Source organism: Hypanus sabinus, chromosome 9 (assembly GCF_030144855.1).
Source record: "Hypanus sabinus isolate sHypSab1 chromosome 9, sHypSab1.hap1, whole genome shotgun sequence".
NCBI classification, from domain to species: domain Eukaryota; kingdom Metazoa; phylum Chordata; class Chondrichthyes; order Myliobatiformes; family Dasyatidae; genus Hypanus; species Hypanus sabinus.
Window position 1 is genome coordinate 129,279,778 of NC_082714.1, and position 27,011 is coordinate 129,306,788.

At 37.9% G+C, this 27,011-nt stretch overlaps 1 protein-coding gene across 4 annotated transcripts; it reads right to left on the minus strand.

Annotated features, from left to right (window-relative positions):
* Nucleotides 1–1,563: 1,563 nt before the first annotated feature.
* On the minus strand, nucleotides 1,564–26,779 carry ttpal (tocopherol (alpha) transfer protein-like). Of its 4 annotated transcripts, none has more exons than XM_059980558.1 (5): nucleotides 26,145–26,779; nucleotides 20,801–21,278; nucleotides 15,536–15,729; nucleotides 11,570–11,680; nucleotides 1,564–9,342 (listed from the first exon to the last, which is right to left on the minus strand). In XM_059980558.1, the coding sequence occupies exons 2-5, from the start codon at nucleotides 21,267–21,269 to the stop codon at nucleotides 9,064–9,066; spliced, it is 1,053 nt and encodes a 350-aa protein (XP_059836541.1). In that variant the 5' UTR covers nucleotides 21,270–21,278; nucleotides 26,145–26,779; the 3' UTR covers nucleotides 1,564–9,063. The 4 variants fall into 4 exon arrangements, with proteins under 4 accessions (XP_059836541.1, XP_059836543.1, XP_059836545.1 ...); XM_059980560.1 differs by lacking the exon at nucleotides 26,145–26,779 and adding an exon at nucleotides 25,970–26,131; XM_059980562.1 differs by lacking the exon at nucleotides 26,145–26,779 and adding an exon at nucleotides 25,712–25,732.
* Nucleotides 26,780–27,011: the final 232 nt, after the last annotated feature.

A 27,011-nucleotide genomic window follows, 5' to 3' on the forward strand; every position in this document is an offset into this window, starting at 1 on the left:
GAATGAGGGGTGACCTCACTGAAACCTATCAAATGGTGAAAGGCCTAGACAGAGTGGATGTGAAGAGGGTGTTTCCTATGGTGGGAACAGTCTAATATTCTCTATAAAAACACTGGGGCAGAGCTTGCAGGGTTTTGTGTCCAGATGTGAAGTATACAAAGATACTACTGATTTCAGGGTCAACGGGATATTCGTCTCCACACAGGACCTGGAAGGAAATTTTAAAACTAGAATTAATGCATGTTATACAATTGCTTGGGTTTTTATATTGTCTTTAGGTAAGAATAATGTTTCATAATGTAAACCCATTTTATATCATTTATCCTTATTCTAGGTGTTTTAAAAGGTGGGTGGGGGGAGGTGGAACTAAAGATAGTTTAAATATGTGTTCTGTGACCTGCAAGAAACTTCAAATCCAATAGAAATCAAATATAATCAACAGACAGATACATCAAATTGCAAAAAGTTGCACATTCTGATACCATCCTGGCAAGGTTCCAGTATAAGTAAATAAGAACAGGGTAATTGGTAAGTGGAATTTTGTGAATTTCATTGCAAAAGATTGGATAAGTTGGAGGTACAAAAGATTCAAAATTGGAAAGGAAGATTCTTTTGAATTTCTGAGATTGATATCAAAGGTACCATCAAGAACGATATGGGTGAATGTGGAAAAAGTTGAAATTAATATTTGTAGTTTTGATGATGGAGTTAAAATCCAAAGCTTGCAAACTGATTAAGTGTGTGATAATGGGTAACTGGCAATGCCACATTACCTTAGGTGAGGGATAGAGCTGACAGATTTAATTTCCCAATGTTGAAGCAGAGAAGTTTGTGACATTGATGCAGTTGAATTGGGAAGTGAACAGGTAGGACCAGGTACTGTTATCAGACGTGACAATTCATCCCATTCTTGTACATGAAACTGCCAAAGGATCACACTCTTAATTAACTTTTACAAAGGCTGTGATAGCCAATGAAAGTTTTTGTCCCTATTTTTGCATTTTTGTCTTCATGTAGCATTATTATTTTATATTGTTCTTCCAGTTTCCTGCATATTTACTCCTTGTAATTCTTGTACAGAATGTGAATGTTAGTGGCTGGATCAATATTTATCAATGGTCCAGTATCAGAATATCAATCAGGTTTGTTATCACTGGCATATGTCATGAAACCTGTTGTTTTGCAGCAGCACTACAATGCAATAAATTTTTTAAAATACTGTAAATTATAAGAAATATATTTTAAAAAATGAGTGCAAAAAGTGACGTGTTCATGGGTGCATGGTCCATTCAGAAATCTGATGGCAGAGAGGAAGAAGCTATTCATTAAGAAGTTAAGTGTGTGTCTTTAGGCTCCTGATGCTAACAATGAGAAGAGAGTATGTCTTGGATAAAAGGAGTTCTTAATGATGGATGCCACCTTTCTGAGCCATTGCCTATTTAAGGTGTCCTCAATGGAGGAGAAACAAGTGCCCATGATGGAGCTGACTGAACTTACAACTGTCTGCAGCATTTCTTTTTATTACAGGAAGTTTCAAACAAATAACCTGTACATAAACATTGCATGTTGACTTCCTCTCAAATGTAAACTGAGATTTTGAAGATGCATTTTACGGACAGTTTTAACAGGTAACCTACTAATGACATGTTCTTATAGAATTCCATTTAGAAATGTTCCAAGACTTAGACCTGTTTAAAGTTATTTTGGTTGAACATGACCTAAACAATATGAATTGCGTAACCCAAGAATTTCTTGGATAACACAAAAAAGACAAACAACAATATAAAACATTCATTTATTAAAATAAGTATTTGTTCACCTTCTTTCCTTGGAGGCATTGTTGAAATTTTCCCAGAGTATAGATATATTCATTTTCCACCCTAAATAACCTAGAACAGTTGCAGTTACTACAAATGGAAAGTCAAATTTTGGAACAGTACTACACACATTTTTTAATATTCCATATTTAAAAAACTGACAATGTTTATATTTCTAGATTGATTTAGTTATATAGCATAAGGTAATATGCTATGCTGGTATCAGTAAAATAAAAGATATTTTATACAGATGTAAAACGTAACTGTTTCACCATTGTCCCTGATTTGTGAGCCACAATAAGATAATAATAATTGTTATTAATAATAATAGTTTGGCACTTTTCAATATGATGGGCTAATAAGTATTTATGGCATCAAAGACTTAAGAATAAACAAGTATAAATAGGAACAGGAGGAGGCCAACTGGCCTGTCCAGCCTGCTCTGCCATTCAGTAAGGCTATGGCTGATCTGGCTGAAGACTGAGCTCCACAATCCTTCCTTTACTCCATAAGCCTTAAATCCCCGACTAGGCAAAATTCTATAACTGTGTCAAATATGTATTTCACAAGTAGTCCACTGCCTCTTTGGGCACTGAATTCTACAGATTCACTACTCTATGGAAAAACAGTTCCCTTTCATCTCTGACGTGAATCTACTCCCCGAATCTTGAGGCTATGTTCCTTAATTTTAGTCTCACCTACCAGTGAAACAACTTTTCTATTTGTATGTTTGTATTTTGTAAGTTTCTGTCAGATATCCTTTCATCTTTCTGGATTCCAATGACTCAATTTCTCCTTGTAAGTCTATCTTTACTCAAGTAAGGAGACCGGAACTGCACACAGCACTTCAGGTGCAACTTTATCAGTACTGTACACAATTGCAGCGCAACTTCTCTGCTCTTAAATTCAAACCCCCTACCAACAAAAGCCATCATTTCATTTGCCTTCTTGCCCACTGCACCTCTGTGGTTCATGCACTAGCACTCCCAAGTCCCTCTGCGCAACAGCATACTGCGATCTTTCATCATTTAAAAATAATCTGATCTGTTTTACCTTCTAAATGGATAACTTCACAGCCACCAACGTTGTACTCCATCTGTCAGGCCTATTACCCACTTAGCTAACCTATCTAAATTTATCTGTAGATTCTTCACATCCTCTGCAGAGATTGCATTTCCACCAAATGTACTGTCACCAGCAAACTTAGATACCCTACACTTACAGTGCATATAAAAAGTATTCACACCTTTGGAACTTTCATGTTTTATTGTTTTACAACACAAAATCACAGTGGATTTAATTTAGAATTTGTTACCACTGATCAACAGGAAAAGCCTCTTTTGTGTCTAAGTGAAAACCGATCTCTACAAAGTGATCTAAATTTATTACAAATATAAAACACACAATAATTGCTTGTAAAAGTATTCACACCTTCAAGTCAGTATTTAGTAGATGTACCTTTGGCAGAAATTATAACCTTGAGTCTGTGTGGATAGGTCTCTATCAGCTTTGCACATCTGGACACCGCAATTTTTACCCATTCTTCTTTACAAAACTGCTCTAGCTGTCAGATTGTATGGAGATAATGAGTGAACAGCCCTTTTCAAGTTCTGCCACAAATTCTGAACTCTGACTTGGCCACTCCAGGACATTAACATTGTTGTTTTTAAGCCATTCTTGTGTAGCTTTGGCTTTATGTTTGGGGTTATTGTCTTGCTGGAAAACAAATCTTCTCCTAAATTGCAGTTCTTTTGCAGATTGTATCAGGTTTTCCTCCAGGATTTCCCCGTATTTTGCTGCATTTATTTTACCCTCTACCTTCACAAGCCTTCCAGATCCTGGTGCAGCATGAAGCATCCCAATATGATTTAGTATGACTATGCTTCACAGTGGGGATGGTGTGTTTTTAATGATGTGCAGTGTTTTGGCTTATGCCAAACATAGTGTTTAGGATGATGGCCAAGGTGCTCAATTTTGGTTTCATGAGACCATAGAACCTTCTTCCAGCTGACTTCAGAGTCTCCATATCCCTTCTGGCAAACTCTTGCCAGGATTTCATGTAAGTTTCTTTTTCCCCCACAGTGACTTTCCCTTTGCCACTCTCCCATAAATCTGTGACTGGTAAAGCACCCAGACAACAGTTGTTGTATGCGCAGTCTGTCCCTTCTCAGCCATTGAAGCTTGTAACTCCTCCAGAGTTGTCATAGGTCTCTTGGGAGCCTCCTTCATTAGTTTCCTTCTTACAAGGTCACTCAGATTTTGAGGACAACTTGCTCTAGGCAGATTTACAGCTTTGCCATATTCTTTCTATTTCTTTATGATTGACTTAATTGTACTCCAAGGGATATTCAGTAACTTGGAAATATTCTTGTATCCATTTCCTGACTTGAGTTTATCAATAACCTTTTTGCAGAGTTTCTTGGTGTGTTCCTTTGTCTTCATGGTGTAGTTTTTGCCAGGATACTGACTCACCAGCAGTTGGACCTTCCAGATACAGGTGTATTTTAACTACAATCAATTGAAACACTTTGACTGCACACAGGCAATCTCTATTTAACTAATTATGTGACTTCTAAAAGCAATTGGCTGCAGCAGTGATGATTTGCTGTCATATTAAAGGAGTTGAATACTAATACAATCAGTTATTTTGGGTTTTATATTTGTAATTAATTTAAATCACTTTGTAGAGATCTGTTTTCACTCTGACATGAAAATGTCTTTTTCTGTCGATCAGGGTCAAAAAAGCCAAATTAAATCCACTCTGATTCAATGTTGTAAAACAATAAAACATGAAAACTTCCAAAGGGGATGAATTTGTTTTATAGGCACTGTGATCTCCTCTTCCAAATTGTTAGTGTATATTGTGATCAGTTGTAACACCAGCATCATCATCCTTAGCACTGAATGCTAGCTTGAGAAATAACTATTTATCCCAACTCTGCCTACTAGTGGTTAACTAATCCTCTGTCCTTGCTAACACAGTAACCTAAATTCCATGCATCCTTATGGACATGTCTTTTATATGGCACCTTATCAAATGTCTTCTGGAAATCTAAGTATAGAACAGCCACCTGTTCACCTTTACCCACTGCTCATTATACTTTCGAAGAACTCTAGCAAGATTATAAGACAGGACCTGTGCTTCTTGAATCCATGCTGTGTTCAGTTGCTGGAACCATTGCTATCTAGATGGTAATTTCTTATTAATGGTAACTGCAAGCATTTTCCTGACTACAGATGTAGTCTATAGTTACCTGCCTTTTGCCTACATTCTTTTTTAAATAATGGTGTGATATTCACTGTCTTTCAATCTGATGGGACATGTCCAGAATTCAGAGAATTTTTGGAAATGATCATACATGTCCCTGTAGCTTCTGTCAGTTCTTTCAGTAGCTTGGGATACATTCCATCAGGACCAGGGAATTTATTGACCTTTAGGCCCACTAGTTTACTCAGGACTATCTCTTTAATGATAATGATTGTATCAAGGATCTTGCCTCCCATAACATCTCCCTTTGACATGCTAGACATGTCCTCCATTGGGAAAACCAATAAAAAATAGAAATTAAAAGTTTCGGCCATTTCAGCATAACCCAATAATTCACTCTTTTCGTCTTTCACGGGATCTACATTCACTTTAGCCACCCTTTATTTTGCTTTGTGTAGTTATAGAAAGTTTTACTATCTGTTTTTACATTTTGTGCTCATTTGTCTTTATAATCTATCTTCTCTTTATTGTTTGTTTAGTAGTTCTTTGCTGCTTTTTGAAGTTTTCCCAATCTTCACGTTTCCCAGTTCTATTGGCAAATTTGGATGCATGGCCTTTTAGTTTGAAGACTTCCTTTATTTCCTTAGGTATCCAAGGCTTTCTCTCTCCATCCTTACCGTCCATGCTTTTAACTGGAATATACTTTTGTTAAGCATTGTGAAAAATCTCTTTGAAAGTCTTCCACTGTTCCTCAAGAATCCATTTTAATCCTTGTGCACACCAAAAAACAGGTGCCTACCATATTGCAACTAGGCACTTCTCTATTTCCAATGTTATTGTGCGAAGTTCCTCACAGATGGACAAACGCATGGTTTGTCCTCTTAAATTTATGGGATGTTTGTTTGCTTTAAGTCCTCAAGTAAGGAGACTTTACCCTAATACTCCAAGGGATCTCAATTATTGTATATTTCTAACCAAATTTGATAGGGATACTGTCATGGTGTTTCTGCCAGTTAAGAGTGGTTTGCTAATTATTACAGAGGATTAAATAGTGCTCCTTTCAGCCTTACAGGTAAGTTAATGATCTCCAAAGCTCCACACTTTTATGGTTTACCTAGTTTCTGGCAGCCTTCTTTAAAGGATGTCCTGCTTTTTAAAAGTCATTAAAAATAATTTGATTACATGAACATCGAATAAAAACAATTTTACTGACAATTTGAACATTATGATGTCAGTTTCTATCTTTGCTTATCTCTGAATTTATATGTAAAATATTAAAAAAAGTGTTTAATTATCCAATAGATACCACAGGCTAAACATGAAATTCTCTAATGCCAAATTAAGCTATAAACTGCTTACAAAGCTGCCTTCCATTTTCAAAGGATCGTCCCATATTTCACTTTGATCAAAATTAGACTATGGTAAAATTAACTGGTAAACTGATAAAGGAATTGTGAACCAAATATTGTTATTGGAACGTTCAGAAAAAACAGCAAATTTCCCATTAGCCACTTCAAACTCCAGCTGAGTTAATGCAAACACTAACATGCAGGGCAGTGTGGTCAGGAATTTTGCCAGCAGCAGACCAAATAGTGATTCAGATTTAAGAATATTAATTTAACTTTCAAGTTGTTCCTCTTCCAAATGACATGGGTAAAACTTCCAGTAGAAATCAAGATCCTCAAAAACACATAGTGAATCCGTTGGATTGTAGTCTCTCTTGAGAAAAGGAATTTTGACTTTTGAGGGTGTTTACTAGTTAAGAGTACCATCACATAAGTTATACTACTAAAAAAAGACATCTGCCTATTTCGAGCAATAAACAAAAATCACTAAGTCAGTTTTATACTTATTGAACCTTTCTGCATTCCTATCTACAAATGTTCATATCAATACGGTGCTAACCTGCTGACAAGTGCCAATGACATTGGCCAAGATATTTTCTTAAACTGACAATCAGTAATAGAAGTTACCTCTTCACGCTAGAGGAAGGGACTAACATCGTGAACCTGTAGAATGAAGTAGGCTATGACCTTCAGGCTGATTAGCACTGTACTGCCTTACTGAAGACTCTTGTTCCACCCATCCCTATAATCATATTTCAAAATGGATACACTAAGAGCTGATCCTCCACATACTATACATTGAGCCATAAGTACACTAAAAAAGTCAGTAGTTACTATTAAGTCTAATTACATTGTAAAAATAATTGTTAAAATAACAATTTTCAATTTTGTACACATAATCCATTTCTACGTTGATAAATACAACAGCTCTTTGAACACAATACCATAACATTGAGTAGCAACTCTCAGCAATTAAGAAACTTAAAATGTTGAGTTGAAACTCCCCAATCAATGGGTTTTACAATTTAACACAAAATATGAAAAAATAAATGAACCAGGGTTAGCTGAATCCCAGTCACAATACTATTGAATACTTATGCCCTTTTTCAATACATGTCTGTGAATTTGACAATATTAGTAGAAACAATGATAATTTTGCACTTTTCTATAACTTGCACACATTCGGTGAGCAGCAAAGGAATTACAGATGTCAATCTTTGATACTGTTTATTTTCCTTCAGCATGTTTTGCTATTTAGGCTTGGGGGGGGGGGGGGTGGGGTTCATAAATGTAACAGTTTGATTCAGTGTATACTTTGTACTTTAGTGCCTACAGTTCAAATGCAATGACAAGAGTACTGCATTCTTGCTTCTTACATAATCTGTAACATTAGATACTTCTTTTAGGGGTAAAATAAAGTTAATTATACTTCTGAAAACTGAGCTACATGAATTCTTTTGGTAAATTACTATATGATGAATTATAAAATATGGAACTTAAAAATAATGCCAATTCAGTCTTTTGTAATTATATTGCTGAAACTACATATTACTGATGACAATGGTCACACTCCAGGCCTGCCTAAACCATCTATACAGTGCAGCCAGGTCAAGATGGAAGAGATATGGCAAACTTTACATTTTTTATTTAGTAATACTTAATCAATTTTTGAAAAATTCACAAGCTAGTATATTTTAGTCATCTATCTGGTGTGCAACTGACAGTAAAGCAAATGAAAGAAGATTAAATACTACTGAGGTTTTTTTTCTTTTTAGTTTTATCTTGAAATGGGGTTTAAGCGTGGTAAGGCAAGGAAATTGATTTTATTCATTCATGGCATTTTGCTAATAGAAAATAGTGCCTTTGGAAATAATTTTTTGCTCTATTACAAATTGAATATAGCAACTTTTCTTTTGTTATACTTTATATTCAATGTACTCTTCAAGTAAATGCCTATTAATAAATACAGTACTCTCTATAATAGCACTGTCCAGAGCAAAACTTCAGAATTTATAGTTACTGAATGAATACTATCGATATTAATAATTTCTTTGACTCTAACCACTTTCTTGCAACACTTCCCTGTTCCTGGTTGTTGATGAAACTGGATGATGGAACCAACTGAGCATTGTATTAATTTGTAGAGTTGTTTAATTTATGATTTGATTTAAAAAAAAAATCAGACTTTAGACTTACTACAGCTCAGATATCTAGCTTCTAAACCCCAAAAAATCCCTATGGAGAGCGTGTACTTGGTGTTCAGTGTCTGATGATGATACAGAATTAGATCTGGGAAGTGGGATCAGGCAGGGTAGGTTATGAATTTTGGTTTTTCATTATCAAAGTAATATAAATGATGGCAGAAGATGACAAGGACTGCTGAAATTCATGAAATTCTGACAGTGTAGCAGCTAAGGCTTTCTATAAAGTTGTTAATAAAAACTAGCAAAACATTATAGAAACTGCGAAGGATTGGGTTCTTTATAATTGTTAGCTTATTATTGTCTATCAGCACCAATTTTAACATGCTGAATTTCTGTAACAGTTATGTAGGTGAGAAACCTAAATGGTAGTCTCTCCAAAGCCCAAAATAGTTACATATTTTAAGTGATCACACAATTAATTTGTATAAACACTCCACCACCAAATATAAAGACAATCTTTCAGGGAAGGTATCAAACAATGAGTCTTGTTAATAACAGTAATACAACTGTGACCTCACTCCTCTAAAGGAATCATCACACTGTTGACCTGACTGCTCATTTGGCCCATCTGCAAACTGAGCATGTGAATTATCCGTTGGTGAATGTATCTGACCAAATTCTGCAACAAATTCTTCCTCAAATGCCAGCAATGACTCAGTCCAGGCAGTTGTGTTGAGTTTTCCCATTGTACCTCCATACTCTTGAGGAAGGATGTTCGGTGGAATATCCTTGTGAAGAGAGCTCAGGTCTGAACCATGAAGAACAAACTAAAATGGAAGGAATATATACAGATCTTTATAAGGAATAAAAACTGCATGCTAAACAAATTTTAAATTTGGTAAGATTCATTTCTGTAACATTTGATTTTATGAAGGTAAGTCAGACAAAATAAAAACCTTCCATAGTCAATGTGAAGAGGTGAAATTATGCTTCCAAAATTAAATGATGGAATTGCCCAGATAAATGAATAATTTTCATTAGTACATCCATTCCCTGTTCACAGTCTGTTTGTCTTATTCAAAAACTTATGGAGATGTTTCAATATGATCTTGCCAACCAAGAAATGGCTTATTGTAAGTGAGAAGCAAACTTACTTCACAAATAGAACTCCCACTGAGAAATTGCATTAATGTGTTTATTCTGAGCACTTTATGCTTCCTATTTCCAGCAAGCCAAGATCAAGCCAGTGAGAGAGACATTTACCAATGAAATAAGAGTATTTGGTCCATGCTTACCCACTGACAAGTGCATGTGAAAGAATCAAAGAGTAGATCGATGTATGGATTTTGAGAATTATATCTGACCCAGGTCTTCCAAAGGGCATGCCTCTCTCCTAGCTTTCCCCATTTCCCCAAAAAATTCTATTCTGCTCAAGTAGTTATCCCTGCTCTTACAAAAGAGATGTATTGTGGCAGTTCATCATATTTCCTGTAGAATGCTTTAACTTCTTTTATTAACATTATATTGGTATTTCTGATTATGGAGTCTTTTAATCATGGAAAAGTTGGTAAGCCCTTCATAATTTAAAAGATAAAACATAATTTTGGAGCCTGTGAATCCTCTTATTTAATTATCTTCATCTTCTCAGTTGTGGAGTCACACAGAGCATGTATATAAAACACACTGAGATAAGGGCGAGACAGACAGACACTGTGTAATGAAAAAGTGAGATTTAATTAAGACAACAATATAGGCTCCCATATTTTTTTGCACAAAACATTAAATCAGACAAGTTTAATTTTTTGAAATTTGAAAACACAACAGTAATATCATCAGAGTAAAGTCTTTTCACACAGACTGATAACTGCCAAGGACATTGCTGAGTTAACAAAGGAACAAACTAGCTAATCCTGATAAACAACCTGAACTTCCAAACTCTGTAGTCAAATGTCTGAGAAGCTAACAGGACATATATGATGAAGCAGGAGAGAAAATGCTTTTGGAAGGCAGATGCCTTGGTGCTTTATGTTCCCCGGTAATTGGACAACTCAAATTAAATGCCCACGGATTCACCAGCCCAAGACATAGATTATATGGATAGCCAAAGCTAGGGAGGATAATAGCTTATGAAATGAGAGGGATTGTGCATGTGCCTGAGAGTGAGAGAGAGATTGCATGTAAGAGAGAAAAAGAGCAGAATAGTGGATGAGGGGGTGTGTGAGTGGGGGAAGTAGAAATGACCAAAATGTTCTCAAGCAAAGAGACGGATGCCCTCACATCCAAACTCGCCAGATGACAACTGCACCCTCTAAAGCACTAGATGATAGAAAGAATGCAGCCCATTAAAATTGTCCCTCAGTGTGTAACTCAGTGTTGGTTTTATATTTTAACCTCACACTTGATTGAATGAAACTCACTGCTAGCTGCAATGGTATTCTCAAACAAGCCCGCGATGTTAAATGTACGCAACTTATTGCACATATAACATGCACAATAACATTGTACAATGACTGCCTTTTCAGCATAGCGGTGCTAAAATCAGCACTTCACCAGCTCCAGTAATCTGGGTTCAATCCTGACCTCTGATGTATCCATTCTCTACATGACTATGCTCTCATATCCAAAAATGTGCAGGTTGGTAGGTTAATTGATCATTGTAAATTGTCCCTTGTGTGTTGATGTCTGGTAGAATTGGATGGGAGGAAGAAAGGGGGAGTGCTAGTTGGAATGTGGAGAGAATGAAATAGATGAAATTAGAGTGTGTTATTGATGTCATCATAAACTTGGTTGGCCGAAGGGCCTATTTCTGTGCTGTATCTTTTTTTGATTCAATGACTAATGAGAAGCATCTTAAAATACATATGCACAGTATTCAACTGCTCTATACCAACATACTAATGGCACATTTTACATTCTGTTAGTTTTATTGTTTAACCTTAGTTGTCATTAGCTTAATTAAATTTGCACAACATTGATGATTATTCCTGTGCTGTACTGATCAAAGTTTTTTGTTTCATGTTCTAGTGAAACACAAAATTAATCCAAGGTACATACCCTTTCAGTCATTTTCTCCTTCAGAAAAGGTTTTATGATGGCAAAAATACCCTTAAAGATAATGGGCTCATTGATGATATTGACAGTTTTTATTCTCATTGGAAATCCATCCTGTGAAAAGAATTAATTCATGGAATAAGCTAATATTGTACTTGTTTAAGAAAACATTACACCCTAGTAATGGACAATAGAAACAGCAAACCTAAGCACGCATTTTCTTATACTGATTCATACATCACATTCAGAGCTGGCTGTTTGACGTGAGTGCTAGATAAAAGCTGTGATATTTATAATTTCAAAGACATTACATGTTCTACCAATGGACATTTGAAGGTGCGTACAGACACATTCAGTATGCATTATGACAGTATATGGTTTGTTATCCACATTTCCAGATTTTTTTTCATTCTTTTCTCACTTTTTTTCCACCTGCTGTGTCACATACCTCTCCATTTATAATAAATACCACTTTAGCCACTAATTTATATTCTATACTTAATGACACTAAGACATAATTTGAAGAATTTTGTAGCAAGAGGAAAATTGGTTGAATTAATGGTAATTTGTGATTATTATGTATTGGCTAGCTTTGTAAATATTAGGTTTCATTGAGCAGCAGATACTTTGGGTCAACAACAAAATTTCATTCAACATGGATCAAATGCAGCATTCAAAGCTAATGAAATGTGGTTTCCTTGGGAACGGTTGCTGAGTAACTACCAAGAACTTAAAATCCATAAATTCAAACTTATTCAATTTCTTTCTCTTTATGGTCTGCTTTTATTTTTATTGTTGAAGAGTCCTGTTAGTCAGACCTAGATCCAGTGGATATTAAGCAACATTTGGCTGCTCTGCATGTTGTTAAGGCTGTGGCCCCTCACAACGTCTTAGCTTAATTTTTTTTTTAATTTGCTTGTTTTTGTGTTCTGGGATAACAAGCAAGGTAAATGTTATTGCCCATCATTAACTGTCCTTAAAATAGGTATCTAGCTGAGCTATTTCAGAAGCTATTTATGAATCAACCACATAAATTGGTCTGGAATCCTAAATGGGCCTGACCACATAAGGATGGAAGATTTCCTTCCTTGGCATTAGTGAGGCCAGATAACCTTATGTAACATTCCAGCAGCTATGTTGCTCTCAATACCAATACCTAGTTTTTTTTAAAATTCCAGATTATTGATTTTAATTTCTGTCATAGCGGGATTTGAATTGTTTAAGTGTAACAATAACTATTTGGGCAGCATGGTAGTGTAGTGGATAGTACGATTACATCATCAATGACCTGGTTCAGTCTCACTGCTGTCTGTAAGGAGTGTGTACATTCTGCACATGACCACATGGGTTTCTTCCCACATTCCAAAGACACGTGGATTCGTAGATTATTTGGTCAAAGGGGTGTAATTAGGCAGCACGGGATTGTTAAACTAGAAGAGACTTGTTACCATGCTGAATCTCTATACAAGATAAATGAAAATAATAACCCTGGAAACATTTCTTGGTATATCATGTTCAAAAAGCAAGACTAATTCAACCAAATACCTCCCATTGGTCTCTCCTTCAGGATGTGCCAAGATGGCAATGTTGAAATCAACAATGCCACCAAATTATAATTACAGATCATCATGTATTCATCTGCAATCTAATTGGACTCTCCCAGAATCTCATGACAGCTATGGTCCAAACATGGACAAAGCCATTCCCAAAGGGGAGAACAGTGATTGCTACATTGGAATGGCAAAGCACCAAATGACTTCAATATCAAATCACTGGGGATCAGGGCAACACTCTCCAATGGCTGGTCATACCCAGCTAAAGTAAGTTTACTGGAGACCTATTACTTCAGCTACAGGCCATCAACACAGAATCTCCTCAGGGCTATAACATTTACCCACCATTTTATTAGCTATGTCACTAATGACCGATATTTTGTGATAAGGTCTGAGGGGAATGTTCCCTTAAAGCGTGTCAATGTTCAGTTTCACTTGCAACTCCTGACATAATAAAGTGGCAAATAATATTCACATTGTATAAAGGCCAATAAATCACTACCGGTCTACCGCCAGCATGTGGGAGCCTATCAGCATTTCCATTAACATTCAATGGCACAGCCGTTGCTGATTCCACATTATTGAGGGCCTGGGGTCAACCCCAATCTTAAATGGGTAAAAAACGGTGAATGCAAGAACTTAGAGCCTAGATTATCTGTGACAAGTGGCTAACCTCCTAATTCATTATCAGAATCAGGTTTAATATTACCGGCAGATGTTGTGAAATTTGTTGCTTTGCAGCAGCAGTACAATACAATATGTAGTAATGAAAATTATAAAGTGCAGTAAATAGTAAATATTTTTAAAAAACAGTGCAAAAAGAGAGGAAAAAATTACTGAAGAAGCATTCATGGATTCATTGTCCATTCAGAAATTTGATGGTGCAGGGGAAGAAGCTGTTTCTGAATCTAAAAGTACAATGCAGGAGTGTGATAAACAAAGAACTTAGTTACAAAAATGGTGAAACAACCCAAGTTAGTTGGTATTCCATCTTAAACATCAACTCCCTCCTCTACTGATAGACCAAAGCTAAAGAGTAACACATCTACAAAATGCACTTTAGCAGCAACTCAACTATAATTTTAACAGCAGCTCATGAATCTTTACGATCCAGAGGACAAAGCCAACAGTTGCATAGGAATGCCACCATGTGCACGTTCCATTGCAAGTCAGTTTTCTGATTTGAAAATGCATTTCTTCTTCATCTCTGGTGCAAACACTGACAGTCTCTACCCAACTGAACTGAGGGAATACCTTCATTACATGGACTCTGGAGATTCAAGAGAATGGTTTGCATAATCTAAGATTAAAGGATGGATTTAAATATTGGTCTTGCCAGTAATGCCTGGACCCAGCAGACAAATTTAAAAAAAACATCAAATCATATTACAGGATCCATGTTCAATACTCTATTTGAAAAGGGGTGAAAATAAGCTGCAACAGCTACACACACAAAATGCTGGAGGAACTCAGCAGGCAAGGAGCATTTGTGAAAAACGGAGTCAATGTTTTGGGCCGAAACATTGACTGTACTTTTTTCCATAGATGCTGCCTGGCCTTCTGAATTCCTCCAGCATTTTGTGTTGCTTGGATTTTTTTCTCTTGTTTGCAGCAGCTCTATATACCTCTGTATTGGCCTGATTTAAAGTATTGTTAATAGTTCCAATCAGTATACAACAGCAAAGATATCTTCTAACAAATCTTCAGTTCTTATGCCCAAACAAATTGCATTGATTGATGTGAAATAAATAGATTAAAATCAAACACATATGATTATGTGCCATGGAGAATACTGCCATACTTTCTATCTATTTAAGTTGAAAATTGTGAGAGTTGATTTGTGAAGGCCCTCTCTATCTCATTTCCCTACATGTACTAACGCCATGTGACTTAATGCCCTGGGATGGAAGAAAAGGGAATTGCTTTCCGTTACTGTAGAAAATTTCAGTAAGGATTAACATAAGAATGAAGTTTAGATTATGAATACACAGGAAGTTTATATTAGCACAAAGATAACTCAGGATTTTTATTCGAAGTAGTATGTCAAAATTGAATCTGAATAAATTATCAAAAGCAATTTAACTGCAATTAAATATTCCAGTCACAGAATCACAAAGTCTTACTGAATGGAAATAGTCCTTGGGAACCTTATTAAACTTTGCATTAATTTGAAAGACTTGGTCTCCGATTTTAAAGAAATAGGTAGGAACTTTTAATACAAAATAAGTTCGAGACCTTGATGACCTCCGAATAGAATGATGGTTAATACTATGGTTAATGAATGTCTCAAGGACTACATTTTGATATGCCACAATCATAAGGAAAGAGAAATTCTATGGATGCAATGCATTAGGAACTCAGTTAGCTTTGCCTAATGCTGGAAAAATATCATTCCCCTGGAAAGATTTATGTTTACCTGAAGAATGCCAATGACCTTTTTGGCCATGAATGGACCAAGTTGTGCAGCCTGAGACAATGTAACTCCACTGTAGTCAGCAAGAATGACAATTCCATTCACTTGATTCTCTTCTGCCTGAACAAGCTTCTCTAACGTTATATAAATGGCACGAATGTTTTCTGTGATGGGATAATCAGAAATTTTCCACCTTCCTGGAATATCAGAACACAGGTTTTTTAGTGATAATTTATATCACATTAACACAGTTTCCCATATACACAAGGTGTCCTGCTGGAATTCTTGAGCAACATGCACAAAATGCTGGAGGAGTTCAGCAAGTTAGGCAGCATCTACGGCGGAGAGTAAACAGTCATGCTGCTGGTGGAGACTCTTCATCAGGGCTGGAAAAAATCAAGCCAAGTCAAGTCAAGTAACTACATACATGTGTATAGAAACGAGACGACGTTTCTCTGAACCAGGGTGTAAAGCACACATAACACGATAACTTATGAAAGCAAGGATAAACTCTACAGATGAATCACATATATAACAAACTTGTGTATAACATTAAACTTTGTAAGGTATGGAAGATTAACCAGTGACACTTCGAATATGATTCAGCCAAGAGTCCCAAGCCTAATGGCCCAGGGGAAGAAACTGTTTCTCATCCTGTCTGTTTTTGCTTTTATGCATCGTCGTCTCCTGCCTGAAAAGGGGGGAGAATCCAGAATAGGAAGGTGGGTGAACTGGAAGGAGTACAGGCTAGCAGGTGATAGATGAAACGACTTGAGGGGAAAGGTGGACGAGTGAGGAAGGGGGGGGAAGTAGTAAGAAGCTGCGAAGTGTTCAGTGGAAGAGGTAAGAAGCTGAAGAAGAAATCTAATAGGAGAGGAGAGTGGACCATGGGAGAAAGGGAAGGAGGAGGAGCACCAGAGGGAGGTGATGTGCAGGTGACAAGAAGGGGTGAAAGAGGAACCAGAATGGGAATTTCAAAACAAAAGGGGAGGGGTAAGAAATGACCAGAAGTTGATGCTTATGCCATTGGATCGGAGGCTACTTAAACAGAATATGAGGTATTGCTCCTCCAACCTGAGTATGGCCTCATTGTGACAGTAGAGACGACAATGGACAGACATGTCAGAAAGGGAATGGGAAGTTGAATTGAAATGGGTGGCCATCAGGAAAGCCCACCTTTTGAAGCGTATGGAGCAAAAGTGTTCGATGAAACAGCTCTCCAATCTACACTGGGTCTCACCAATGCAGAAGAGGCTGCACCGGAAGTAAAGGATACAATAAATGGCCCTGAAGTGTCACCTCTGTTGGAAGGACAGTTTGGAGCCCTGAATAATGGTGAGGGAGACAATGTAGGAGCAGGCTTAGCACTTGCAGGGTTAAGCGCCAGGAGGGAGATCAGTGGGAGGGGCTGAGTGGATAAGGAAGTTACAGAGAGAGCAATCCCTATGGGAGGTGAGGGAAGAGAAAAATTGGCTTAGTGGTAAGAACCCATTGCAGGTGGCAAAAACTATTGAGAATGATGTGATGGATATGGAGATTTGTGGGGTGGTAGCAAGGACAAGATGAACCCTATCCCTGTTATGGTGACAGGAGATGGAGTGAGGGCAGGTGATAATTTTCATTTCATTAACGTATTTAAATGGAGGAAGAGCAAATCAGAGCAGCATTGATGGTGGTGGAAGGGAAACCATGTTCTTTGAAAAAGGAGGAGTCCTCAGATACTCGAGAATAGAAACTTCATCATAACAGATGCCATAGAGTTAGGGGAACTTAGAAAAGGGAATCGCATTTTTAAGTTCAAGTCTACTGTCATCTGGCTGTATATGCTGTATAGACAACCAAAAGGAACAGTGTTCCTCTGGACCCACACAACATGTCACACACAGCACATAAACCAAAATGTTATACTTTCAATAAGTTAATGAAATATAATTCAAAAGGTATGTAGTAAAGAGCAACACAAGTAAATGTAAATGGTAGAGAAAACAGCTCGCTGTCCCAGTGACAAGACCTTGGTGATGGCAGGGTATTCATTTGTCTCACAGCCTGAGGGAAGAAGCTGTTACCCAGTCTGGCAGATCTAGTCCTGATTTTTATATGTGACAGGGTGGGAAGGGGCACAATAAATGCAAGAGTCAGTAGGTTTGTTAAATACATTAGTAGGTTGCCTGTCTCTGAAGAGGGAGATGGAGAGATCACAAAAGGGGAGAGAGTTGTCAGAGATGGGTCAAGTAAATTTGAAGGCAGAGTGGAAGTTGGAGGCAAACTTGATGAAACTGACAACCTATGGTTTCTAAGCACATAATTTCAGAAACACAAGTCCAGAAATAATTTTTCTGTTGTTCATGTGAAAAAATAAAATGGGGAAAAAAACTTCCAAATCTGGAATTATTAGCTATATGAGATGAATTGCAATTAGTGTATTCATATTTGTAATAATACTTCAGGTAATTTAAAAATTCAGGTATAGAGATTTTTTTTTAGACCAAATCTTTTGCTGTTCACTGGATACCTAAAAGCTGAAAATCTGGCCAAATTATCAGCTGTTAAAATGTGTTATAGAATATCTGAGAAGATCTTAAGATATCTAGTGTGAAATATGTGTAGCCAATCTAGAATATAGACAAAAAAACTTTATTTTTTCACACTAAGGTGATTTGTGCATAAATACCCAAAAGCCCGGTAGACCAAACAGAATGACAGATGGTAAAAAAGCAAAGGCAGCGTGCAGTCAGATTGTCAGGAAGGGAAAGCAGATGATAGGACAAAATTGCAGCCAGCAGGGTGAGTATCAGTGTATTAGGGACACAGAATCAAAAAGAGTAGCAAACACAGAACTGTACGCAAAGTGTTATATCCCAATGCACGGAGTGCAAGAAGTAAGCTGGATGACCTTGTTGCACTATTGTCAGGTATGATGTTGTGGCCATCACTGAATCATGGCTGAAGAATAGGTGTAGTTGGGTGCTGAATAACCAAGGTTACACATTTTATCGCAGGGATAGGAAGGCAGGCAGAGGAGGTGGCATGGCTCTGCTGGTAAAGAATAACATTAAATTGGTAGAGAGATGTGACAAAGAATCAGAAGATGTTGAATCCTCATGGGTTGAGTTAAGAAACTGAAAGGGTAAAAGCAGTTATATACAGGCCTCTCAACAGTAGCTGAGATGTAGACCATAGATTACAACAGGAAATAGGTCAAAAGAGCAATGTTATAATTGTCATGGGAGATTTTAGCATGCAGGTCCATTGGGAAAAGGGTAGTAATGGATCTCAAGTGAGTGCGTTTGTTGAATGCCTACCAGATGGATTTTTAGAGCAGTTTGTTGTTGAGCCTACTCGGGGATCAGCTAATATTATATGACTCTAAAATTGCAAATACTTAAGTGCTGTTTTGAACAAAGATACAAGGATAATTAAGATAAATGTAGATCTGGCAATTTAAACTCATCAGTGGAGGAAAACTGAGAAGAATGATCAGAGTTAGAATTAGAAGTCATTTACATTGTGATTTAATTAGAGAGAATCTGCATGAATCTGTTAAAAACTAATTCTGTCTTATTAATTTGGTACAGGTTTTGACAATGTAGTAGAGAAGATTGCTGAGGGAAATGTGGTTGATCTGATATATACAGACTCTCAAAAGGTTTTAGATAGGATGCCATATACTTAGCTTGTCACGACAATTGAAAACCACAGAAACAAAAGGTGGGTTTTGAGGGTTGGTTTGGCAACATGATAGAAAATTGGATACATGACATAAACAGTGGACATTTCTCCAGGCATATAAAAATCCCTACAAATCTGACAAGTAGATTTCTAATTTCACTTACAACCATTTTGTAAGTTCACATATTTAATATATTTTGATTTGCAAGCACTTTCTGAAATTAACAGCATTGACCAAGTCCTTTGAAATTCTGAAAAAAATTTGAGGAAATACTGAAGAAAATAATCAACTCTTAAAGTGTATTAGAGAATGCCTAAGAAAACCACCTGGGGTAAAGGGTACAACATCCAGGGTAAAGACATTTTTTTTCTTTGCCACTGGCATGGAGCATAATGGATATTTTTTAGACTGAAGGAAAATGTACTTCAGTGATTCTAAGATCACTGCTTAACATATACTAACTCCTTAAATTTGGGCGCACACAGTGCAATTTATAAGCGTGTTAAAGACACAAAATATGGAGACAGTGAACTGAAAGGAGGATAATGATAGACTAAGGACATACAGATAAGCTGGTGGAATGGAAGTTAAATGAGAGATTAATTTTAATACTGAAATGTGGAAATCACATTTTGCTAGAAAGAACAAGAGATGATATGGACTAGAGTGCTGAGTTCATTAAAGCATACAAGAGTGGGAATATCTTGGAGAACATTTACAGAATTTGTTGACAACTAGGAGGCAGAGAGAAAAAGTAGTATTAAAAAACCCATACAGAATTATTGGCTTTATGCAAAGGGTTTAAAGTAGAAGGGCAAAGAATCACCATTAACCTTTATTACACAATGGTATAGTTACAAAGTTTATTATGACTAGTTCTGGGTGTCACACTTTAGATATAACAATGTTGGAGAGGGTCCAAAAGAGATTTCAAGGATCTTTAGCTATTGTTCTGCTTGAAAGAAATTAAGTTGTAAAAGAATATAGCAAAAGTAGTTCAAATCATGAAGGATAAACAGATAGAGAACAATCGGTTCCATTCATGGACCCTTCATGAACCACAGAATATAACATGAAAGTGTTTGAAAGAAGAATCAAAAGTATTGAGGGAAAGGAAATATTTTATGGAATGAGGGAGTGGATAGGGTCTGGATCCACAGTTTGAAATAAAACTGATACATATGTAGACAGAACCAGAAGAATTTTGCTAGGCCAGGTGGCCTTCTTTAGTCTTGTAACAATTGCAGGATTCTGTGATTTACCAGTCTGCTGCTAAACATTTTCATCAATGAATGTTGGCCAAGATATCCACTGATCTGCAATTAACAATCTTATGTTTTTAATTATGAAAAAAGGTTTCTTCAGTTTGCAGAAATGTCACTAAGGTGCTCCTCTGTTCTCTGTTTCAGCACAAAGATTCTCCCTTTATATCTATGATTAGAATCCTGCTACCCTTTCTAGTTTGGAAAGATTTATACAATCTTGCCAGTGTACATCTTAGATTTCTACTCAAATTTAAAATTATGATGAAGATATTTGCAATTTAACATTGAAACCTCCCTCACATTTTTCAGAAGTTCTCAGTTTTGCTAACTTACCTGGTCGAATTACCAAAATACGCCGTCCAAGTGGATCAGGATAAGGCAGAACAGTAAGAAATCCAGAATCCAACACATGCTTTATTGCAGATGGCCTCAAGTTGGCAAACACTTCAGGCCATGTCCTTTGGTTTGCATGGTAATTCAATAGAAGCTTCAATGCCCTGTCATAATCAAACTTGCGTGCTCTGAGAAACCGTAGTAAGAAGGCATCATCCAAACGGGTATTTAGGCTTGGAGCTTCCTTCAAAATCATATCTCTCAGGGCTTGTGCATCACGAAGTCTCCATTCCGGTTTCTCCTGAAGCTCTTCTTGTGCCTTGGCAATCAACTGTGGACTCAATGTGCACACATATGCTTGTGGTTTGGCGGAGGCTTGTAATTGAAGGTCTGTTGGCAATGAAGTGGCATCCCCGTTGTAGGAGGCATTCTCTTCTGCTTTTGCTAACTTATTAGAGTCCGCCTCCATTATAAAATGCTAAAAGGAAAGAAACAAGTCAAAAGAGTTGTTTTCACATTACTTAGCATACTGTATGTCAACACATTGCAATTAGTGATAAAGGTGGTCTCCCTCTCCTGCTAATATCATGTGGAAAAATTACACCATCAAATTATTTATAGGAACTCTAGAACTGATGTTCACAGGTACATATTCAAACCTTGCATCATGCTTTCCTATGCTTCCTAAGTAGCTGCAGAGGCCTCAGAAACTCCATCTAAGGTCTTTGCTTCTCCTTTTTATTAGCATTAACAGATAAGCTTACAAAATCGCCTGAGAAAAAGCTGTTCTAATATTTATTTCAATGTTCTGAAAATGGAAGGTTAGTTCCAATCGACTAACGTTGTGGGTGTTTTAGTATTGCTTTGCTAAAGCAATTAATTAAATCTGTCTGGATTTTCATATTACTGTTAGAGTGGCCAGTTTTAAAAACAATAGTTCCAAACATTAATTGCAACAACTGCCTAGACATTGCATAAGAGAGTTATTCTATTTCAGATAATTATCACCTTTTATAACGTATGATAGTTTTTCTAAGGGATAAGTAGGCTTAGTTAGATTAGTCCCCTACCCCAGAAGGAATCTCTTTTAATCCCCATTGGCCTCACCTATAACCAGCAATCTCCATGTTGTTTCTAGTCTGACCTTGATGTAAATCCAGTATGATGTCATCAAGCAGACCAAACAATTCTGGCAGCCAGCATACCAAGAAACGAGCAAGTTTTCTAACAGAAAGTTAGATAAAGACCTGAATGCAAAAAATGTGTTTAAAAAAATCCAAACTAATTTAATAAAAGAAGCAATGAAATTTCTATCACAAAATCAAGTATTTCCAAATATAAAAGAGTTTCTGAGGCAAAAAGGGGTTTGGGGGTTTTTACAAAGTCACTTTGATCCGGTACGTCACATGCATTCCAATCAACACCACAAAACTTTTCAAAGTGGTTTTAAAATGGTAACAGTAGAAATAAAAGTTTAGTTATCATCAGTTCATGATGACAAAATTATTTCCATCTGAAAGGATTAAGATATTTGGATTAAAAAAAACACAAAATGCTGGCAGAACTCAGCAGGCCAGACAACATCTATGGGAGGAGGTAATAATGACGTTTCGGGCCGAAACCCTTCATCAGGAGTGAATCTTCTGTGTTTGCTAGCAGTCATTTCTTATGTTTCTTGTTTCACTTTTTATTTCCTCTTTGAATATTTTGTGATCAGCTTAAATTCCACTAGAGTTACGTGTTTCATTAACCTCATGTTACCTTGTGAAGCACTGATTACTGGCAGACCCACAGGTTTATGCTCCCTCACAGCAGCTCCATGCCAGGGTTGCTTCCTTCTAAACTCACCTGATCATCTGTGAAGCCAAATACCATGATCATGCTCAGGGGTAGATTGAATGATTAAGAAGGATTATGGGATACTTGCCTTAATTAGCCAGGGCAAACATAAAATTAAGAATTGGAAGATCAACATAGCATTTCTTAGATCACAAACGGAGCTCTATATGTAGTCCTGAAAAGACTACATGCAAGATCATGTCTGGAATATTTTCAGTTATGAGAGATCAATAGATTGGGTTATTTTCCATTAAGTGGTTAAAAACAAGAGGGGAAACTTGGAGGTGCACGCATTAATGAGCTTGTGATTTTTCCCCCTTTAGCAGTCTATAACTGGAGAGCATGATTTTAAAGTAAGGAGCAGAAGTTGCAGAAGCATTTTAGGGAAGACTTTTTCATCTTGTGCAGCAGAAATTTAGTGGTGGGTTGGCAAGTTTGCAGATGACAAAGGTCGGTGGTGTTGTAGATAATGTAGAGGATTGTTGAAGATTGCAGAGAGACATTGGTAGGATGCAGAAATGGGCTAAGAAGTGGCAGATGGAGTTCAACCCGGAGAAGTCTGAGGTGGTACACATTGGAAGTACAAACTTCAAGGCAGAGTACAAAGTAAATGGCAGGATAGTTGGGAGTGTGGAGGAGCAGAGGGATCTGGGGATACATGTCCACAGATCCCTGAAAGTTGCCTCACAGGTAGATAGGGTAGTTACAAAGCCTATGGGGTGTTAGCTTTCATAATTCGAGGGATGCAGTTTAAGAGTCGCGGGGTAATGATGCAGCTCTATAAAACTCTGGTTAGGCCACACTTGGAGTCCTATGTCCAGTTCTGGTCACCTCACTGTAGGAAGGATGTGGAAGCATTGGAACGGGTACAGAGGAGATATACCAAAATGCTGCCTGGTTTAGAGAGTGTGCATTATGATCAGAGATTAAGGGAGCTAGGGCTTTACTCTTTGGAGAGAAGGATGAGAGGAGACATGATAGAGGTATACAAGATATTAAGAGGAATAGATAGAGTGGACAGCCAGTGCCTCTTTCCCAGGGCACCACTGCTCAATACAAGAGGACATGGCTTTAAGGTAAGGGGTGGGAAGTTCAAGGGGGATATTAGAGGAAGGATTTTTACTCAGAGAGTGGTTGGTGCGTGGAATGCACTACCTGAGTCTGTGGTGGAGATACACTAGTGAAATTTAAGAGACTACGAGAGAAGTATATGGAGGAATTTAAGGTGGGGGGGGGGAATATGTGGGAGGCAGGGTTTAAGGGTCGGCCAACATTGTGGGCCAAAGGGCCTGTACTGCGCTGTACTATTCTATGTTCTATGAAATTTGGAAGACACTGCCTATCGGTGGTGGTGGAGGCAAGTACTTTCACAAGATTAAATATTTATAAAGAATTAGCAAAGAAAGTACCAGGCCAAATACTGGAAGATGGTATCAGTATAGATAATTCTAATGGCCAGAAAATGGATGAAGCAGTGGAAGGGTTGCTTCCATGCTGTTTGATGGCATTAAGTGGAGGCCTGAATGGACCATAAGCGCTAGCATTGGCTATTCAGGCCCAATGACCGGTTTTTCAGTGATGTATAGCTTACGCAGAGCATTTTGAAACCTTCATTAATGTTTCTGGTCAAACATCTTCCATTAGAACTGAGAAAAATCATTAATCAAATAAATCAGAATACAAGAGACCGCAGTTGCTGGAATGTGGAACATGAGCTCAGGGGGTCGAGTAGCATCAGTGAGGTGAGAGGAACTGATGATAGTTCAGGTTGAACCCCGCATCAAGACTGGATTATTAATCAGTCAGTTGAAATGTCTTAACCCAAAATGTCAGCTCTCCATTTCCCTGCAATGATTTGGCCCAGTTTGTCCAGCAGTTTATTTTTCTTTTTCTCCAGATTCCAGTATCTCCATCTCCAAACCATAAATCAAACATGATTTAAGTAGCAGTGAAGGGGTAGGAATGGAGATAACTGAGAGGATGAAGACAAGAGAGACTGACTAACAGTGAATAAAGATGGCAGAAGGTGATGAAGGCTAGTTAACTGCAGAAGTTCAGTCTGGAGGAAAGCGGACACAGTGAGCACAGATTGTCGTTTGATTCCTGCCACTGTCTGTAAGGGTTTTGTATATTCTGCCTGAGACTGTGTGGGTTCCTCCCACATTCCAAAGACACGTGGTTCAGATGAGGATGGGTAAATTGTAGATGTGCTACATTGGTGCCAAAGGTGTGGTGACACTTGTGGGCTGCCCCCAGCACAACCCTAGCTGATTTGATTTGACAAAAAAGACGCATTTCGCCCTATGTTTTGATGTACATGTGACAAAAAAAGCTAATCTTTCTGGGTGAATGAAAGCAAAGGAACTGAGAAAGCAAAAGAACTGAGTGTTGGAACTGAGATACAAGACTTTGGGGGAAAATAAGTCACCGTAGATGCTGCAAATCTTAAACAAGTTCACTGGAATACAATAGGAGAGCTGCATGTGGAAAACTTACAAGAGCCAACTTTTCAACTCAGTTTTGTTAAAAAATGGGCTGATTAAATGAACTTGAGAAAACCACGTACTCTAGCTGTAACAGAATTGAAAGTTCATCAACTTGATTTTCTTTCTTTAAAGATACCGAGTCTTTTGCAGCATTGTCTGCGATTGTCAGTTCTTTGCTTTCATGTTTTTCAAGGTTCTTCCTTGTTATCAATGGCTCCCTGGCCTCAAAGTGACTTGACATTTTCCCAGAGATCTGCCACACCTTAATTATCTTGCCCTCCGTGGTTTGCGAGCATGGAGTGACCTATCGCCACTCTCCTGACCATTTTGTTTACGCTCACGCCCCCGAGTTTCTACAAAATCTTCTGTTCCTTCGGTTCTCGGAAGCCTGCTGTCCAAATTTTGCTATTTCCCTCCCCCGTGGAATTTACCGTTTAGACACCACGTTCTATGAGACTTCCACAGAAATGAAAACTATTAATTGGTGCGGATTTTCACCTTCCTAAGGATAGGAAGAACAATGAAACAGAACAAAACCATCGTTCTACAGTGTGGCGAGACCAAGCAAACGTGCAAATGGCAGTACGTTTTGGTTAAACACCCGTTGAGTTTGTTAAAGGCCTCCGATATTCCCTGTAGTTCCGACTGGCTATCGGAATGATCATGCGACATTGTTAGGGGAAGGGCGTACCAATAAGGCAGTTTGTGACATGCACTGTGCCCGATAAGGGTAAGCTAGTTAATAAATGCACAGGATACAGTCATTGGGCCACAACCGGGAAGTATTTGCGTTTCTCGACATATTACATTTGTGGCGTGACAGAGCAGGAAGCGAAAATATTACATGGTTCCAGTACTATCATTCAGCCCTGGCGTCTGATCCTGGGTGGGAAAAGGTAGATCTGTAATGGAACAACGAAACAAAGGTGACTTGCGTCCCTGGGAGAGCCGGCCTGCACATACAGGGCCCGGGGAAGGGTTAGTGGTTACATCAGGTGAAGTGGACGCGCATCACTAACCTGGTCGGGGTGACTCCACAAACAGCGGGGAGAGGAAGACAGACAGACGGGAGAGAGGTGCTACGCTGCGCTGCTTCACCTCCAGCCGCAACTCTGCGGACAGCGGCGCCCCCAGCAGCTCATGCAGAGCAGCGCAGACCGGGCAGGGGCCGCGCAACAACCGCGCGGGTGACTCGGCGTCAAACCAAATAATGAAGCACGAGGACGTAAAGCCGGGCCGTCATTTACTGTCTTTTTGAAATCAATCTCACTGAAAAAAGCAGAGCAGTTTGCCAGAAAACTGTTCATTTTAACATAGAAATGCATCTGAGGTAGAGCAACAAGTGAACTGGATAGGCGGATATGCTTCACAGATTAAAGGGTGTCATGATCTTTAAATTGATAAAAGTTTTGATGGGATAAGAATCTAGAAGATGTTTTCACATTTAGAAATTTGTGGTGAATGGGAGGAGACAAGGAGACATGCTGTGTTGCATACACACCTGGACAAACTAGTTAGGGTAAATTCCTAAATTCTGAACTTTACAATTCACTCAATAACGAAAGCACAATGCCATTAAAAGGTGGGAGTAGGAGGCTGCCTGCTAATCTGATCTTCATCTTCACTATCTTGCCTGTTTCCTGCAATTCCTCGCATCCTTGTATACCACTAATAAAAATCTATTTCAGCCTTCAGTGTGCTTGACAATTCACTCTCCTCAGCAAGCTCATAGGAAAAGGAATCCTACATATTCAAAGCACTCTAAAGAAAAAAACTTCTCTTTCATAATTGGGTCTCCCTATATAATGAAACTGTTTTGTAATTCTGGGTCACCCCGAAAGGAAACACCTTCTCAGTGTCCACATCATCAAACCCTCTCAGCGCAT

Bases quoted from the DNA above. Each gene is read 5' to 3' on its own strand.
- ttpal (XM_059980558.1), bottom strand. From the start codon at position 21,269: ATGGAGGCGGACTCTAATAAGTTAGCAAAAGCAGAAGAGAATGCCTCC. The intron at 15,730-20,800 runs GTAAGTTAGCAA...CTGATATTCCAG, and splicing joins TATTTTGGTAATTCGACCAG to GAAGGTGGAAAATTTCTGAT. The intron at 9,343-11,569 runs GTATGTACCTTG...CTTCCATTTTAG, and splicing joins AGGAGAAAATGACTGAAAGG to TTTGTTCTTCATGGTTCAGA.